Raw genomic sequence first — 16,105 nt, forward strand, 5'->3', positions numbered from 1 at the left:
TCTCTCTCGCACTCTCTCTCTCGCACTCTCTCTCTCGCACTCTCTCTCTCGCACTCTCTCTCTCGCACTCTCTCTCTCGCACTCTCTCTCTCGCACTCTCTCTCTCGCACTCTCTCTCTCGCACTCTCTCTCTCGCACTCTCTCTCTCGCACTCTCTCTCTCGCACTCTCTCTCTCTCGCACTCTCTCTCTCTCGCACTATCTCTCTCGCACTCTCTCTCTCGCACTCTCTCTCTCGCACTCTCTCTCTCGCACTCTCTCTCTCTCGCACTCTCTCTCTCGCACTCTCTCTCTCGCACTCTCTCTCTCGCACTCTCTCTCTCGCACTCTCTCTCTCTCGCACTCTCTCTCTCTCGCACTCTCTCTCGCACTCTCTCTCTCTCGCACTATCTCTCTCGCACTCTCTCTCTCGCACTCTCTCTCTCGCACTCTCTCTCTCGCACTCTCTCTCTCGCACTCTCTCTCTCGCACTCTCTCTCTCGCACTCTCTCTCTCGCACTCTCTCTCTCGCACTCTCTCTCTCGCACTCTCTCTCTCGCACTCTCTCTCTCGCACTCTCTCTCTCGCACTCTCTCTCTCGCACTCTCTCTCTCGCACTCTCTCTCTCTCGCACTATCTCTCTCGCACTCTCTCTCTCGCACTCTCTCTCTCGCACTCTCTCTCTCGCACTCTCTCTCTCTCGCACTCTCTCTCTCGCACTCTCTCTCTCGCACTCTCTCTCTCGCACTCTCTCTCTCGCACTCTCTCTCTCGCACTCTCTCTCTCGCACTCTCTCTCTCGCACTCTCTCTCTCGCACTCTCTCTCTCGCACTCTCTCTCTCGCACTCTCTCTCTCTCGCACTCTCTCTCTCTCGCACTATCTCTCTCGCACTCTCTCTCTCGCACTCTCTCTCTCGCACTCTCTCTCTCGCACTCTCTCTCTCTCGCACTCTCTCTCTCGCACTCTCTCTCTCGCACTCTCTCTCTCGCACTCTCTCTCTCGCGCTCTCTCTCGCTCTCGCGCTCTCTCTCACTCTCTCGCACTCTCGCTCTCGCTCTCGCACTCGCACTCTCGCTCTCTCGCACTCTCTCTCTCGCACTCTCTCTCGCCCGCTCTCTCTCTCTCTCGCCCGTTCTCTCTCTCTCTCGCCCGCTCTCTCTCTCTCTCGCTCTTTCTCGCTCTCGCACTCTCGCTCTCGCTCTCTCTCTCCCACTCGTGTGCTCTCTCGCTCTCTCTGTCTCGCTCTCTCTCTCTCTCTCACTCTGTCTCTCGGGCCCGCTCCCGCCCTCGTGCCCGCCCTCGCGCCCACTCCCCCCCTCGCGCCCGCTCCCCCTCGTGCCCGCTCCCCCTTCGTGCCCGCTCCCCCCTCGTGCCCGCTCCCCCCCTCGCGCCCGCTCCCCCCCTCGTGCCCGCTCCCCCCCTCGCGCCCGCTCCCCCCCTCGTGCCCTCTCCCCCTCTGTCCTGCCGCCCACCTCTGCTTTATTAGATGCCAGTCTGACATATTATTCCAAATTTGTGTGGGGGAGTTAATAAATTAGTTTCTGCTCTGATTACTCGAGGTTAAAAATAAAACATCTCTTAAGAACGGAGAGGTTTGCAGAAGGGGATGTATAAAACTCTGTTCATTTGTTTAAATCACTTCCCTGATGCTTTAGTTGAAACAGAAAATACTCAGATTATTAATCTTTCGGAGCTCTTTCCCCCTGCGCCCCCCCCCCCCCCCCCCCCGAAGCACCATCCTGCACTGACATTGATGTGGTGCCTATGTTGAAACAGCACAGGTGATCACTACAGTGCAAAACGAGGCCATTCGACCCATCAAATCAGTGCCGACTCTCTGACAGACCGTCTGACCGAGGCCCACCCTCTGCCCCATCCCCGTAACCCCACCAGTTGATCCTGCTAACCTCCCTAACCGTGCTCGGTCAAAGAGGGAGGCTCTGGAGAGTGTCTGTGAAAGAGGAGAGAGTTTGGGAGCGACCGAGGGAGGGAGTTCCAGAGCTTGACGCCCAGCCAGCTGCCAGTATGGCCGCACTGGAAAAGCTCAAGAGACGGCAGAGATTTCAGAGGGTTGTTGAGTTGGTGAGAGTTACAGAGACAGAGAGGAGCAAAGCCATGGAGCGATTTGAACACGAGAATGAGACGGGTAAAATGAGGCATTGCTGGCCAGAAGGCCAGCGAACGCAGTTGTGGAGGATGGGTGTTTTATTCTTTCAGGGGGAAGTGGGCGTCGACGGCAAGGCCAGCATTTATTGCCCATGCTTAATTGCCCCTTGAACTGAGTCTCTCGCTCGGGCATTTCAGTTCACAGTTAGGGTCAACCACATTGCTGTGGGTCTGGAGTCACATGTAGGCAAGTCCGGGTAAGGACGGCAGATTTCCTTCCCTGAAGGACATTGGTGAATCATAGACGAAAATCAGGCAGGTAGTGGATCCCAAGAAAAGGAATTTGTGGAATGTCTAAGAGATGGTTTTTTGGAGCTGCTTGTGACAGAGCCGACTCGGGAACAGGCAATTCTGGATTTGGTGATGTGTAATGAGGCAGACTTGATTAGGGAACTTAAGGTGAAGGAACCCTGAGGGAGCAGTGACCACAATATGATAGAATTTACCCTGCAGTTTGAGAGGGAGAAGCTGGAATCAGATGTAACGGTTTTACAATTAAATAAAGATAACTACAAAGACATGAGGGAGGAGCTGGCCAGAGTTGATTGGAAAGGGAGCCGAGCAGGGAAGACAGTGGAACAGCAATGGCAGGAGTTTTTGGGGGTTATTCAGGAGGCACAACAGAAGTTCATCCCAAGGAGGAGGAAACATGCTGAGGGGAGGACGGGACATCCATGGCTGACGAGGGAAGTCAAGGACAGCATAAAAGCAAAAGAAAAAGCAGACAAAGTGGCGAGGATTAGTGGGAAGCCAGAGGATTGGGAAGCCTTTAAAAGCGAGCAGAGGACAACTAAAAAAGCAATAAGGGGGGAGAAGATGAAATATGAGTGTAAGCGAGCTAGTAATATAAAAGAAGATAGGAAGAGTTTTTTTTTCAAAATATAAAAGGTAAGAGAGAGGCAAAAATAGCCATTGGATCACTGGAAAATGAGGCTGGAGAAGGAATAATAGGAAACAAAGCAATGGCAGAGGAACTGAATAGTTACCTTGCATCAGTCTTCACGGTGGAAGACACCAGTGGGATGCCAGAGCTCCAGGAGAGTGGGGGCACAGGTGAGTGCAGTGGCCATCACTAAGGAGAAGGTCTGGGGAAACTGAAAGGTCTGAAGGTGGATAAATCACCTGGACCGGATGGACTACACCCCAGGGTTCTAAAAGGGACAGCTGAGGAAATTGTGGAGGCATTGGTGGTGATCTTTCAGGAATCACTGGAGGCAGGGAGGGTCCCAGAGGACTGGAAAGTAGTGAATATAACTCTGCTGTTTAAGAAGGGAGGGAGGCAGCAGGCGGGAGATTATAGGCCGGTTAGCCTGACTTCGGTCACTGGCAAGATTTTCGAGTCCATTATTAAAGATGAGATCACGGAGTACTTGGAAGTGCATGATAAAGTAAGACTGAGTCAGCACGGCTTTGTCAATGGGAGGTCATATCTGACAAATCTGTTAGAGTTCTTTGAGGAGGTAACAAGGAAGTTAGATCAAGGAGAACCAGTGGACGTGATTTATTGAGATTTCCAGAAGGCCTTTGACAAGGGGCCTTTGACAAGGTGCCGCAGAGGAGACTATTAAATAAGTTAAGTGCCCATGGTGTTCAGGGTAAGATCCTGGCATGGATAGAGGATTGGCTGACTGGCAGAAGGCAGAGAGTGGGGATAAAGGGGTCTTTTTCAGGATGGCAGGCGGTGACTAGTGGTGTGTCTCCGGGGTCGGTGCTGGGACCACAACTTTTCACAATATACATTAACAATTTGGAAGAAGGAACTGAAGGCGCTGTTGCTAAGTTTGCAGATGATACAAAGATATGTAGAGGGACAGGTAGTATTGAGGAAGCAGGGGGGCTGCAGAAGGACTTGGACAGGTTAGGAGAGTGGACAAAGAAGTGGCAGATGGAATACAATGTGGAAAAGTGTGAGGTTATGCACTTTGGAAGGAGGAATGGAGGTACAGACTATTTTCTAAATGGGAAAATGCTTAGGAAATCAGAAACGCAAAGGAACTTGGGAGCCCTTGTTCAAGATTTTCTTGAGGTTAATATGTAGGTTCAGTTGGCAGTTAGGAAGGCAAATGCAATGTTAGCGTTCATGGTGAGAGGGCTAGAATACAAGAGCGGGGATGTACTTCTGAGGCTGTAGAAGGCTCTGGTCAGACCCCATTTGGAGTATTGTGAGCAGTTTTGGGCCCCGTATCTAGGGAAGGATGTGCTGGCCTTGGAAAGGATCCAGAGGAGGTTCACAAGAATGATCCCTGGAATGAAGAGCTTGTCATATGAAGAACGGTTGAGGACTCTGGGTCTGTACTCGTTGGAGTTTAGAAGGATGAGGGGGGATCTTATTGAAACTTACAGGATACTGCGAGGCCCGGATAGAGTGGACGTGGAGAGAATGTTTCCACTAGTAGGAAAAACTAGAACCAGAGGGCTAAAGGGACGATCCTTTAAAACAGAGATGAGGAGGAATTTCTTCAGCCAGAGAGTGGTGAATCTGTGAAACTCTTTGCGCAGAAGGCTGTGGAGGCCAGGTCATTGAGTGTCTTTAAGACAGAGATAGATAGGTTCTTGATTAATAAGGGGATCAGGGGTTATGGGGAAAAGGCAGGAGAATGGGGATGAGATAAAATATCAGCCATGATTGAATGGCGGAGCAGACTCGATGGGCCGAGTGGCCTAATTCTGCTCCTATGTCTTATGGTCTTATAGAGTCATAGAGGTTTACAGCATGGAAACGGGCCCTTCGACCCAACTTGTCCATGCCACCCTTTCTTTTTTAAACCCCTAAGCTAGTCCCAATTGCCCACATTTGGCCCATATCCCTCGATACCCAGCTTACCCATGTAACTGTCTAAATGCTTTTTAAAAGACAAAATTGTACCCGCCTCTACTACTACCTCTGGCAGCTTGTTCCAGACACTCACCACCCTCTGTGTGGAAAAATTACTCCTCTGGACCCTTTTGTACCTCTCCCCTCTCACCTTAAACCTATGCCCTCTAGTTTTAGACTCCCCTACCTTTGGGAAAAGATATTGACGATCTGTGCCCCTCATTATTTTATAGACCTCTATAAGTTCACCCCTCAGCCTCCTAAGCTCCAGGGAAAAAAAGTCCCAGTCTATCCAGCCTCTCCTTATAACTCAAACAGATGGGTTTCTGCAACAATTGATGATAGTTTCATGGTCACCATTACTAACACTAGCTTTATATTCCAGATTTCAGTAATTGAATTTGAATTCCACTAGCTGCCGTGGTGGGATTTGAACCCATGAACCCAGAGCATTAGTCTGGGATTACTCGTCAATGAGATTGCTGTTTTGCCACCATCTCCTCATAGGAAAGGAGCAGGGTTTTGGTGAAGCTTGATTGATGCTGAGGCACAAATCCTCACAGTATCTCAGTCCAATCACCAGTCGGTGTTGGGAAGACTATTGAACTGGGTGAGGGAAGAGCAGCTAACCCCTACAGCACCTCCCTCCTCTTCCAGCACCTCTGTACACACATTGAATACAGGAGTTGGGACATCTTGTTGAAGTTGTACAAGACATTGGTAAGGCCACACTTGGAATACTGTGTACTGTTCTGGTTACCCTATTATAGAAAGGATATTATTAAACTAGAAAGAGTGTAGAAAAGATTTACTAGGATGCTATCAGGACTTGATGGTTTGAGTTATAAGGAGAGGCTGGATAGACTGGGACTTTTTTCTCTGAAGCGTCGAAGGCTGAGGGGTGACCTTATAGAGGTCTATAAAATAATGAGTGGCACAGATCAGCTACGTATTCAATATCTTTTCCCAAAGGTAGGGGAGTCTAAAACTAGAGGGCATAGGTTTAAGGTGAGAGGGGAGAGATACAAAAGGGTCCAGAGGGGCAATTTTTTCACACAGAGGGTGGTGAGTGTCTGGAACAAGCTGCCAGAGGTAGTAGTAGAGGCGGGTTCAATTTTGTCTTTTAAAAAGCATTTAGATAGTTACATGGGTAAGATGGATATAGAGGGATATGGGCCAAATGCGGGCAATTGGGACTAGCTTAGGGGTTTAAAAAAGAAAGGGCGGCATGGACAAGTTGGGCCGAAGGGCCTGTTTCCACGCTGTAAACCTCTATGACTCTATGATATGTTCCCAGAGTCACAGCGTTGTGTCCGAGAGCAAACCATCCCTCCTCCTCCCTGCCCCACCCCGATCAGACCCGGGGCAACCTACAGACAATCAGAAATTCAATTTCTGTCGTGCACTTTGTGACTTCCGGATGTCCCTGGCCCATCAACGCCTCTGACATTCTCTTGACTATTATTGTGATGCAGGGAAACACGGCAGTTAATTCCCCACAAAGAATGATTCAATAATTTGCTTGCTTCGTGATTTTGATTGAAGGTTAAATATTGGGCTTGGACACAAGGGAGAGCTGCCCCTCCACCCCTTCAAAACAGAGGCCTCGGCCAATTATGTCCACTTGACCGGGACCTCAGATTAACATTGTAGCCGAAAGACAGCACCTCCAACAGTGCAGCACTCTCACGGTGTTGCAGTGGCAGTGTCGGTCTAGATTACATGCTGAAGTCTCCAGAGTGGGGACTTTACCCTCTCCCCATGACCGTCAGACACAGCTGTGAGCCAGTGGCTGAGCTACAGTGGACCTCGCAAAGACGGTTACCTGGGAGACGCCTCTGGAGGGAGACTGGATGATGTGAAATGGAGGTGGTGGGGCGGGGGCGGGGGAGGGGGAATGGGGGATGGGGGATGGGGAAGGGGGGGATGGGGGATGGGGGGGGAGGGGGTGATGGGGGATGGGGGTGGGGGGCGGTAGGGGAGATTACCGGGTTATGTTTACAGCTCCCAATGCCAATTCTAATTCTACCGGTCATGTTCTGTGCAATTGATGGATGCTGGTGTGGCCTCTTCAATGAATTCTTGGCGCTGTTCCTGTGCAGTGGTCAGATTTTAAGTGGTTGCTATGGTCCCGTTGCTAGGCATTGGGTTGCCTGGAGGCCTGTCGTGTGCAATGTATGTTATCAAGTGGTTCTTGAAGACTGTTGTAATAGAAGTTCTAATATGCCAGCCTCTTTAATATTTTCTCTCTCATTTTGAAGGCTGCCTGTTTGAGGAGAGACTGTGCTCACATGAGGAGCTCTGTGTAAATGGTAAGTCCCGATTCCTACTATTAAAGATTGCATTTGCCATTTCTCCCTCTTTGTCTATTTATTTTCTTGTGGTGTCTGTTACGCTCAAAAAGAGGAATGCAAGTGTAGGAAAATTAAGCATTATCAAATAGTCAAATGCAAATTAAACTCCCGCTACACTGTCCCCCATCAAACACTCCCAGGACCGGTTCAGCACGGGGTTAGATACAGAGTAAAGCTCCCTCTACATTGTCCCCATCAAACACTCCCAGGACAGGTACAGCACGGGGTTAGATACAGAGTAAAGCTCCCTCTACACTGTCCCCATCAAACACTCCCAGGACAGGTACAGCACGGGGTTAGATACAGAGTAAAGCTCCCTCTACACTGTCCCCATCAAACACTCCCAGGACAGGTACAGCACGGGGTTAGATACAGAGTAAAGCTCCCTCTACACTGTCCCATCAAACACTCCCAGGACAGGTACAGCACGGGGTGAGATACAGAGTAAAGCTCCCTCTACACTGTCCCCATCAAACATTCCCAGGACAGGTACAGCACGGGGTTAGATACAGAGTAAAGCTCCCTCTACACTGTCCCCATCAAACACTCCCAGGACAGGTACAGCACGGGGTGAGATACAGAGTAAAGCTCCCTCTACACTGTCCCCATCAAACACTCCCAGGACAGGTACAGCACGAGGTTAGATACAGAGTAAAGCTCCCTCTACACTGTCCCATCAAACACTCCCGGGACAGGGACAGCACGGGGTTAGATACAGAGTAAAGCTCCCTCTGCACTGTCCCATCAAACACTCCCAGGACAGGTACAGCACAGGGTTAGATACAGAGTAAAGCTCCCTCTACACTGTCCCCATCAAACACTCCCGGGACAGGTACAGCACGGGGTTAGATACAGAGTAAAGCTCCCTCTGCACTGTCCCATCAAACACTCCTAGGACAGGTACAGCACAGGGTAGATACAGAGTAAAGCACCCTCTACACTGTCCCCGTCAAACACTCCCAGGACAGGTACAGCACAGGGTTAGATACAGAGTAAATCTTCCTCTACACTGTCCCCATCAAACACTCCCGGGACAGGTACTGCATGGATATCGAGTGGGAATGCTCAGGTACAACACTACACAGCTCCAGTTAATGTTGATGATTGTCAGTGTGAGATGCTGGCACAGTTGAGTGTTATTTAGGAATTAGTTGATGCTCTGCACCCAATCCCGAGGCAGCTGGATGGGACAGAATCAAACCCGATGCTCATTCAGGCCTTAACAGGCAAGGGCCAAGTCTGGGGTGTGAGGAGGGAAGTAAGTGATGGAGATATTCCTCTAAATGTTCTGATTCCGGAGGGATAAGAAGTGATTGCTAAATGACCTGGTCCCTCACTCCCTGATGTTTCTCAATCTGATATCTCTTCGGCAGTGTAATTTCTTTCTTTGAATTCATTCTCAGGATGTGGGTGTCACTAGCTCGGTCAATATTTGTTTCCCATCCCTAATTGCCCTTGCGAAGGTGGTGGTGAGCCACCTTCTTGAACCCTCTGCAGTCCCTGTGGTGTAGGTACACCCATGGTGCTGTTAGGGAGGATTTTGACCCAGCGACAGTGAAGGAACGGCCGATATATTTCCCAGTCAGGATTGTGTGCGTCGTAGAAGGGAACTTGCTGGTGGTGGTGTTTCCAGGTATCTGCTGCCCTTGCCCTTCTAAGCGGGAGAGGTCGCAGGTTTGGAAGGTGCTGTCGAAGGAGCCTTGGTGACTTGCTGCATCTTGTAGATGGTACACACGGCTGTCACTGTTCGTCAGTGGTGGATGTTTATTGTGGTAGATTGAGTGTCAATCAAGCGGGGCTGCTTTGTCTTGGACGGTGTCGAGCTTCTTGAGTGTTGTTGGAGCTGTGCCCATCCAGGTAAGTGGAGAGTATTCCATCACACTCCTGACTCCTGCCTAGTCGATGGTGGACAGGCTTTGGGGAGTCAGGAGATGAGTTACTGCAGGATTCCCAGCCTCTGGCCTGCTCTGGTGGCCACAGTATTTATATGACTGGATCCAGTCCATTTTCTGGTCAATGGTAACCCCCAGGATGTGGATGATGGGGGATTTAGCGATGGTAATGCCATTGAATGTCAAGGAGAGATGGTTGGATTCTCTTTTGTTGGTGATGGTCATTGCCTGGCACTTGTGTGGCACCAATGTTACTTGTCAGCCCGAGCCTGGATTTTGTCCAGACCTTGTTGCATTTGAACATGGACTGCTTCAGTATCTAAGGAGTGGCGAATGGTGCTGAACATTGTGCAATCATCAGCGAACATAGAACATAGATCATAGAATCCTACAGTGCAGAAAGAGGCCATTCGGCCCATCGAGTCTGCACCGACCACAGTCCCACCCAGGCCCTATCTACATATCTCTGCATATTTACCCACTAACCCATGCATCCCAGGACTAAGGGGCAATTTAGAATGGCCAATCAACCTAGCCCGCACATCTTTGGACTGTGGGAGGAAACCGGAGCACCCGGAGGAAACCCACGCAGACACGGGGAGAATGTGCAAACTCCACACAGACAGCGACCCGAGCTGGAATTCGAACCCAGGTCCCTGGAGCTGTGAAGCAGCAGTGCTAACCACTGTGCTACCGTGCCGCCCCAAACATCTCCACTTCTGACCTTATGATGGTAGGAAGGTCATTGATGAAGCAGCTGAAGATGGTTGGGCCGAGGACACTACCCCGAGGAACTCCTGCAGAGATGTTTTGGGACTGAGATGATGGACCTCCAACAACCACAACCTTTGTGCCGGGTGTGACTCCAACCAGCAGAGGGTTTCCCCCCTGATACCCATTGATTCCAGTTTCACTAGAGCTCCTTGATGCCACACTCGGTCGAATGCGGCCTTGATGTCAAGGGCAGAGACCCTCACCTCACCTCTGGAATTCAGCTCTTTTGTCCATGTTTGAACCAAGGCTGTAATGAGGTCAGGAGCTGAGTGACCCTGGCGAAACCCAAACTGGGTGACACTGAAGCAGGTTATTGCTGAGTGAGTGTCACTTGACAGCACTGTCAACAACATTTCCCATCACTTTACTGATCATCGAGAGTGAACAGATGGGGCAGTAATTGGCCGTGTTGGATTTGTCCTGCTTTTTGTGTGCAGGGCATACCTGGACAATTTTCCACATTGCCGGGTAGATGCCAGTGTTGTAACTGTATTTGAACAGCTTGGCTGGGGGAGCGTCAAGTTCTGGAGCACCAGTCTTCAGTACCATTGACGGAATGTTGTCAGGATTCGTAGCCTTTGCAGTATCCAGTGTCATCAGCCATTTCTTGACATCACATAGAGTGACATCATTGAGGACGGGGTTTTGGAGCTTTCTCCGACCGGTTGTTTAATTGTCCATCTCACGATTGGATGTGGCAGGACTGCAGAGCTGAAATCTGATTGGTTAACTGTGGGAATGATTATCTCTATTACTTGCTGCTTATGCAGTTCGGCATGTTGGTAGTCCTGTGTTGGAGCTTCACCAGGTTGGGATGCCTGGCGCTGATCCTGGCATGCCCTCCTGCATTCTTCATTGAAGCAGTGTTGATCCCCAGGCTTGGTGGTAATGGTTGAGTGGGGGATATGCCGGGCCATGAGGTTCCAGATTGTGCTGGAGTACAATTCTGCTGCTCCTGATGGCCCACAGTGCCTCATGGATGCCCAGTTCTGAGTTGCTAGATCGGTTCGAAGTCTGTCCCATTTATCACGGTGATAGAGCCACACAACACGATGGAGGGTGTCCGCATTGTCTCCACAAGCACTCTGCGGTGGTCAGTCTTACCAATACTGTGATGGACAGATATGATGGGGAGATGCCGGTGTTGGACTGGGGTGGGCACAGTAAGAAGTCTCACAACACAAGGTTAAAGTCCAACAGGTTTATTTGGAATCACAAGCTTTCGGAGCGCTGCTCCTTCCTCAGGTGAGGAGCAGCGCTCCGAGACTCGTGATTCCAAATAAATCTGTTGGAATTTAACCTGGTGTTATGAGACTTCGTAATGGACAGATATGCCCACTACAGGCAGGTTGGTGAGGAGGAGGTCTAGTGGGGTTTCCTGCCTCATTGCTTCCCTTAAAATACAGAAGTCTGAGGCCACATACCAACCGACTCAAGAACAGCTTCTTCCCTGCTACTGTCAGACTTTTGAAAGGACCTACCTTATACTAAGTTGATCTTTCTCTACACCCTAGCTATGACTGTAACACTACATTTTGCACCCTCTCCTTTCCTTCTCTATGAACGGTATGCTTTGTCTGTATAGCGCGCAAGAAACAATACTTTTCACTGTATGTTAATACATGTGACAATAATAAATCAAATCAAATCATCACCCGCCGCAGTACCAGTCAAGCAGTGATGTCCTTTCGGACCCAGCCGGCTCAGTCTATGCTGGTACTACCCATCCACTCTTAGTGAACCCCACCCAGAGGACATTCTGTGCCTTTGCCACCCTCAGTGCTCCCTCCAAGTAGTGTTCAACATGGAGGAATACAGAAGTTGAAGGCAGACAGTAGTTGGTAATCAGTCGGAGGTTTCCTTGCCAGTGTTTGAACTGATTGACAATGTAGTCAGTGTAACTGAATGGTGTTTGAGGGGAGGGAGGTCACTGACAGTGCATGTTAAGGTGCTTTAACCATCTCAGTCCGATCGGGTTTCACCGCGCGCATTACTGAGTGCTTAAAACATTGATGTGATGACATTTTCCGGCGTGTGTGGGAGAAATATATTCAGTGACTGACTCATTCTTGTTTTCCCTCCCTTCACTCGTTGTCCTTCAAGGCCGTGTGTGGGCGGACGTCTGCGTAACTGGCAGCTCTCCTCATGATCCAGCTTAAGTTCTAATTAACTCTCCTCCTAACAGCCTCTTAGAGTGTCTCATCCTCAGGGAGAACTTTGAAAGGTTCACAAAGAACAGATAAAAGACACCATGGGACGAGAACGGGGAATGGTTTCTCTGTGAAGGATATTGTTGCGGGATTGGGATAGGCGGAGGGGAAATGGAAGATCTCCCGGCATCAGAAACTTGTGGGAGAGCCTTCCCAAACAAAGAGCAATTTTCAGCTTCAGAAAATGCGCATCTGACAGCAACTGTGGAGAGAGAAACAGAATCAACTCGTCTCAGCAATGGTGGCCATGACAATCAACATCAGTTGTTGGGAAAACCAGTCTTTTATCATCATGGAATCATAGAATCCCGACAGTGCAGAAGGAGGCCATTCGGCCCATCGATTCTGCACCGACCACAATCCCACCCAGACCCTACTCCTGTAAACCCACGTATTTACCCTGCTAATCCCCTGACACGAGGGGCAACTTAGCACGACCAACAACCTGACCCGCACATCTTTGTGCTGTGGGAGGAAACCGGAGCAGCCGGAGGAAACCCACGCAGACACGGGGAGAATGTGCAAACTCCACACAGACAGTGACCCGAGGCCGGAATTGAACCCGGGTCCCTGGCGCTGTGAGGCAGCAGTGCTAGCCACTGTGCCACCGTGCTGCTCCCATCTGGGTCACTAATGTCCTTTAGGGAAGGAGGTCTGCCGTCCTTACCCAGTCTGGCCTACATGTGACTCCAGATCCAATGACCTTTCATCAAGCTGGGAATAGTTTTCTTTATTCTTTCACGGGATGTGGGCGTCGCTGGCAAGGCCAACATTTATTGCCCATCCCTAATTGCCCTTGAACTGAGCCGCTCGCTAGACCATCAGTTAAGAGTCAACCACATCACTGTGGGTCTGGAGTCACATGTAGGCCAGACTGGGTAAGGGCGGCAGATTTCCTTCCCTAAAGCTTATTAGTGAACCTGATGGTATTTTTTCCAACAAATGATGTTGATTGCCATGGTCACCATTGCTGACACTAGCTTTATATCCCACAGTTATTAATTGAATTTAAGTTCCACTGATGGGATTTGAACCCGAGTCCCCAGCGCAATAGCCTGGGCCTCTGGATTACTCACCCAATGGCAATACCACGGTGCCACCGCCACCCCCTAATCCGATAGGATTTGACATGGTTTACACAAATACAGAGGCACGGTGAGAGGGGAGGTGGGGGTCAGAGCCAATTGTAAACCAGCGAAGGTGTGGAAGACACAAGGGATGAAATAGCGAAAGAGAGGATGGTGAAAAAGCGACTGGTGATTGGACAAGTAAAGAGACAAAGGAGGTGTAAATGGCAACAGCAGAATCAGCTGTACTCGCTGCCCAAAGAAAACGGGAGCAAAGTTTATCACCTTAAATTGTTGAGTCCAGAAGGTTGTCAGCTGCCCAATAGAAAGATGAGGAGCTGTTCCTGAATAGTGAAGGAGGGTGAGGATAGAGAGGTCAGAGTGCGATGGGGGGGAGGGGGAGGGTGGGGGTACTGTTTCCTTGTGCAGGGGGCCCAGTATTGCTGAGTCCCTGATTTCCAACAGGAGGAGGAGTTTCCACCACAACTCAACACCTCGGCCCAAACATTTACAATTGACTATCTCCTGCTGGTCACGGTGTCCAGGCCAGGCCAAAACCTGAGGACTCATTGATTATCTCAGTGCCCATCTGTGGAATTCTCTTTTTCTCCTCCTTCAGGACAATCTTATGTCCGGAGCTTCCTCAGAGGCTGATGACCATTTTTCTGGTTCTACCGTCCTCCCCGTGCTAACAGACTCCACTCCCTCCACCACCGACGCTCAGTAGCAGCAGTGTGTACTATCTACAAGATGCAGTGCAGCAATTCACCAAAGATCCTCAGACAGGACTTTCCAAACACATGAGCTCTTGTCATCTAGAAGGACAAGGGTAGCAGATACATGGGAACACCACCACCTGCAAGTTCCCCTCCAACCCACTCACCATCCTGACTTGGAAATATATCACCGTTCCTTCACAGTCGCTGGGTCAAAATCCTGGAATTCCCTCCCGAACGGCATTGTGGGTCAACCCACAGAACATGGACTGCAGCGATTCAAGGCTGCAGCTCACCACCACCTTCTCAAGGGCAACTAGGGATGGGCAATTAATGCCAGCGACGCCCATGTCCCAGGAATGAATAAAAACAAAAGGCTCCACTACTGAACATGACTCCTTTTTTAAAGTTTATTTATTAGTCACAAATAGGCTGACATTAACACTGCAATGAAGTTACTGTGAAATTCCCCCGTCGCCACACTCTAGCACCTGTTTGGGTCAATGCACCTAACCAGCACGTCTTTCAGACTGTGGGAGGAAACCTGGAGGAAACCCACGCAGACACGGGGAGAACGTGCAGACTCGAAACAGACAGTGACCCAAGCCGGGAATCGAACCTGGGTCCCTGGCGCTGTGAGACAGCAGTGCTAACCACTGTGCCGCCGTGCTGCCCATGTCCTCAATGGGGCAGTCAGAAGCTGCGTCCCATGAACAATTAAGCGACGGAGGTTAGGGATTGATCTAATTTAGGCGCTTTAGCTGATTAATGAATGCGATTGGGTCGATAAAGAGAAACTATGGCAGGTGTGTTCCGACCTCGCTCGGGTGAGGCTCGTAAAATCCCGCCAGAGGCCAACGGAGAATTCCGTTCGGCGAGCCGCGAATCCGGGCGGGCCTGGCGGTAAAATTCCGGTGTATTTCTCTGGTGGTGAGGGGGTTGTCCAGAACAAGGGTGAATAATCTTAAAATTCGAGGCAGGTTGTTGAGGAGTGATGTCAGGAAGCATATCTTCACACAAAAGAGTCCAAAGATGTGCGGGTTAGGTTGATTGGCCATGCTAAAATTGCCCCTTAGTGTCTTGAGATGCATAGGTCAGAGGGATTAGTGGGTAAATATGTAGGGATATGGGGGTAGGGCCTGGGTGGGATTGTGGTCGGTGTAGACTTGATGGGCCGAATGGCCTCTTTCTACACTGTAGGGTTTCTATTCTTCTATTCTATTCTTCTAAAAGGGGATTGGAAATCCCAACATGTTCCCCCAAAAAGCTCTGGGGGTTGGGGGCGGGGTGAGTTGAACATTTCAGAGCCTGATTAATCTGCCACAGGATATTAAAAGTTATGGAGCCACGGCTGGTGAATGGGGTAAAGATATAGGTCAGCCTTGACCGGATTGAATGGATGGAACAAACTCGAGGGGCTGAAGGGCTCCCATGTTGTCCTGCATTAAGGGCACAAAGTGTCACGTCATCAGCCCATCAGCAGCTGACCTGTCCCAGCAGTATGTCTGTCCCAATGTCTTTGCAACCTCGAGGTTTGCCAAGTTGCCAAGTCTGTATTTTTGATTTGATTTGATTTATTATTGTCACATGTATTAACATACAGTGAAAAGTATTGTTTCTTGCGCACTGTACAGACAAAGCATACCGTTCATAGAGAAGGAAAGGAGAGAGTGCAGAATGTAGTGTTACAGTCATAGAGTAGAGAAAGGTGTAGAGAAAGATCAACTTAATGCGAGGTAGGTCCATTCAAAAGTCTGATGGCAGCAGGGAAGTTAGAGCATTGTTAGAGAGTTCAAAAGAGTTAGAATGAAGTTTTAGAAGTGTAGAACGAAAGTAAAAGATGGAATTAGAAGATGACCGAGGGTTGACTTGGTGAAGAATTCTATACACTGGGAGATTTTGCCGTTTGAATGTGTACAACACTCCGGCTTGGTTACAGGGGCTCACTCCAGACGTCCAGCACATCATTGAAACTCTCTCTCAAGTGGAACGCTGAGGGACTGTTGCCTTTACCACCTTCAAGGGGAGATTTTCAACAGAACCATCCATGGCCTCGCCTCTCCCTATCTCCGGAACCTCCTCTGATCACATCCCGGCTCCCTTTCACTTTATCACTTAGAACCACAGAACGT

At 49.8% G+C, this 16,105-nt stretch overlaps 1 protein-coding gene across 1 annotated transcript in view; it reads left to right on the forward strand.

Annotated features, from left to right (window-relative positions):
- The window catches only part of LOC144504113 (receptor-type tyrosine-protein phosphatase-like N), a 270,541-nt gene that overhangs the window by 39,509 nt on the left and 214,927 nt on the right, over positions 1–16,105 (forward strand). The window contains exon 2 of the mRNA XM_078229290.1: positions 7,222–7,272. Within this exon, the coding sequence (XP_078085416.1) occupies positions 7,222–7,272 (51 nt within the window). The remainder of the gene's footprint in view (positions 1–7,221; positions 7,273–16,105) is intronic.

The sequence above is a fragment of the Mustelus asterias genome, chromosome 14 (assembly GCF_964213995.1).
Source record: "Mustelus asterias chromosome 14, sMusAst1.hap1.1, whole genome shotgun sequence".
Taxonomy (NCBI): domain Eukaryota; kingdom Metazoa; phylum Chordata; class Chondrichthyes; order Carcharhiniformes; family Triakidae; genus Mustelus; species Mustelus asterias.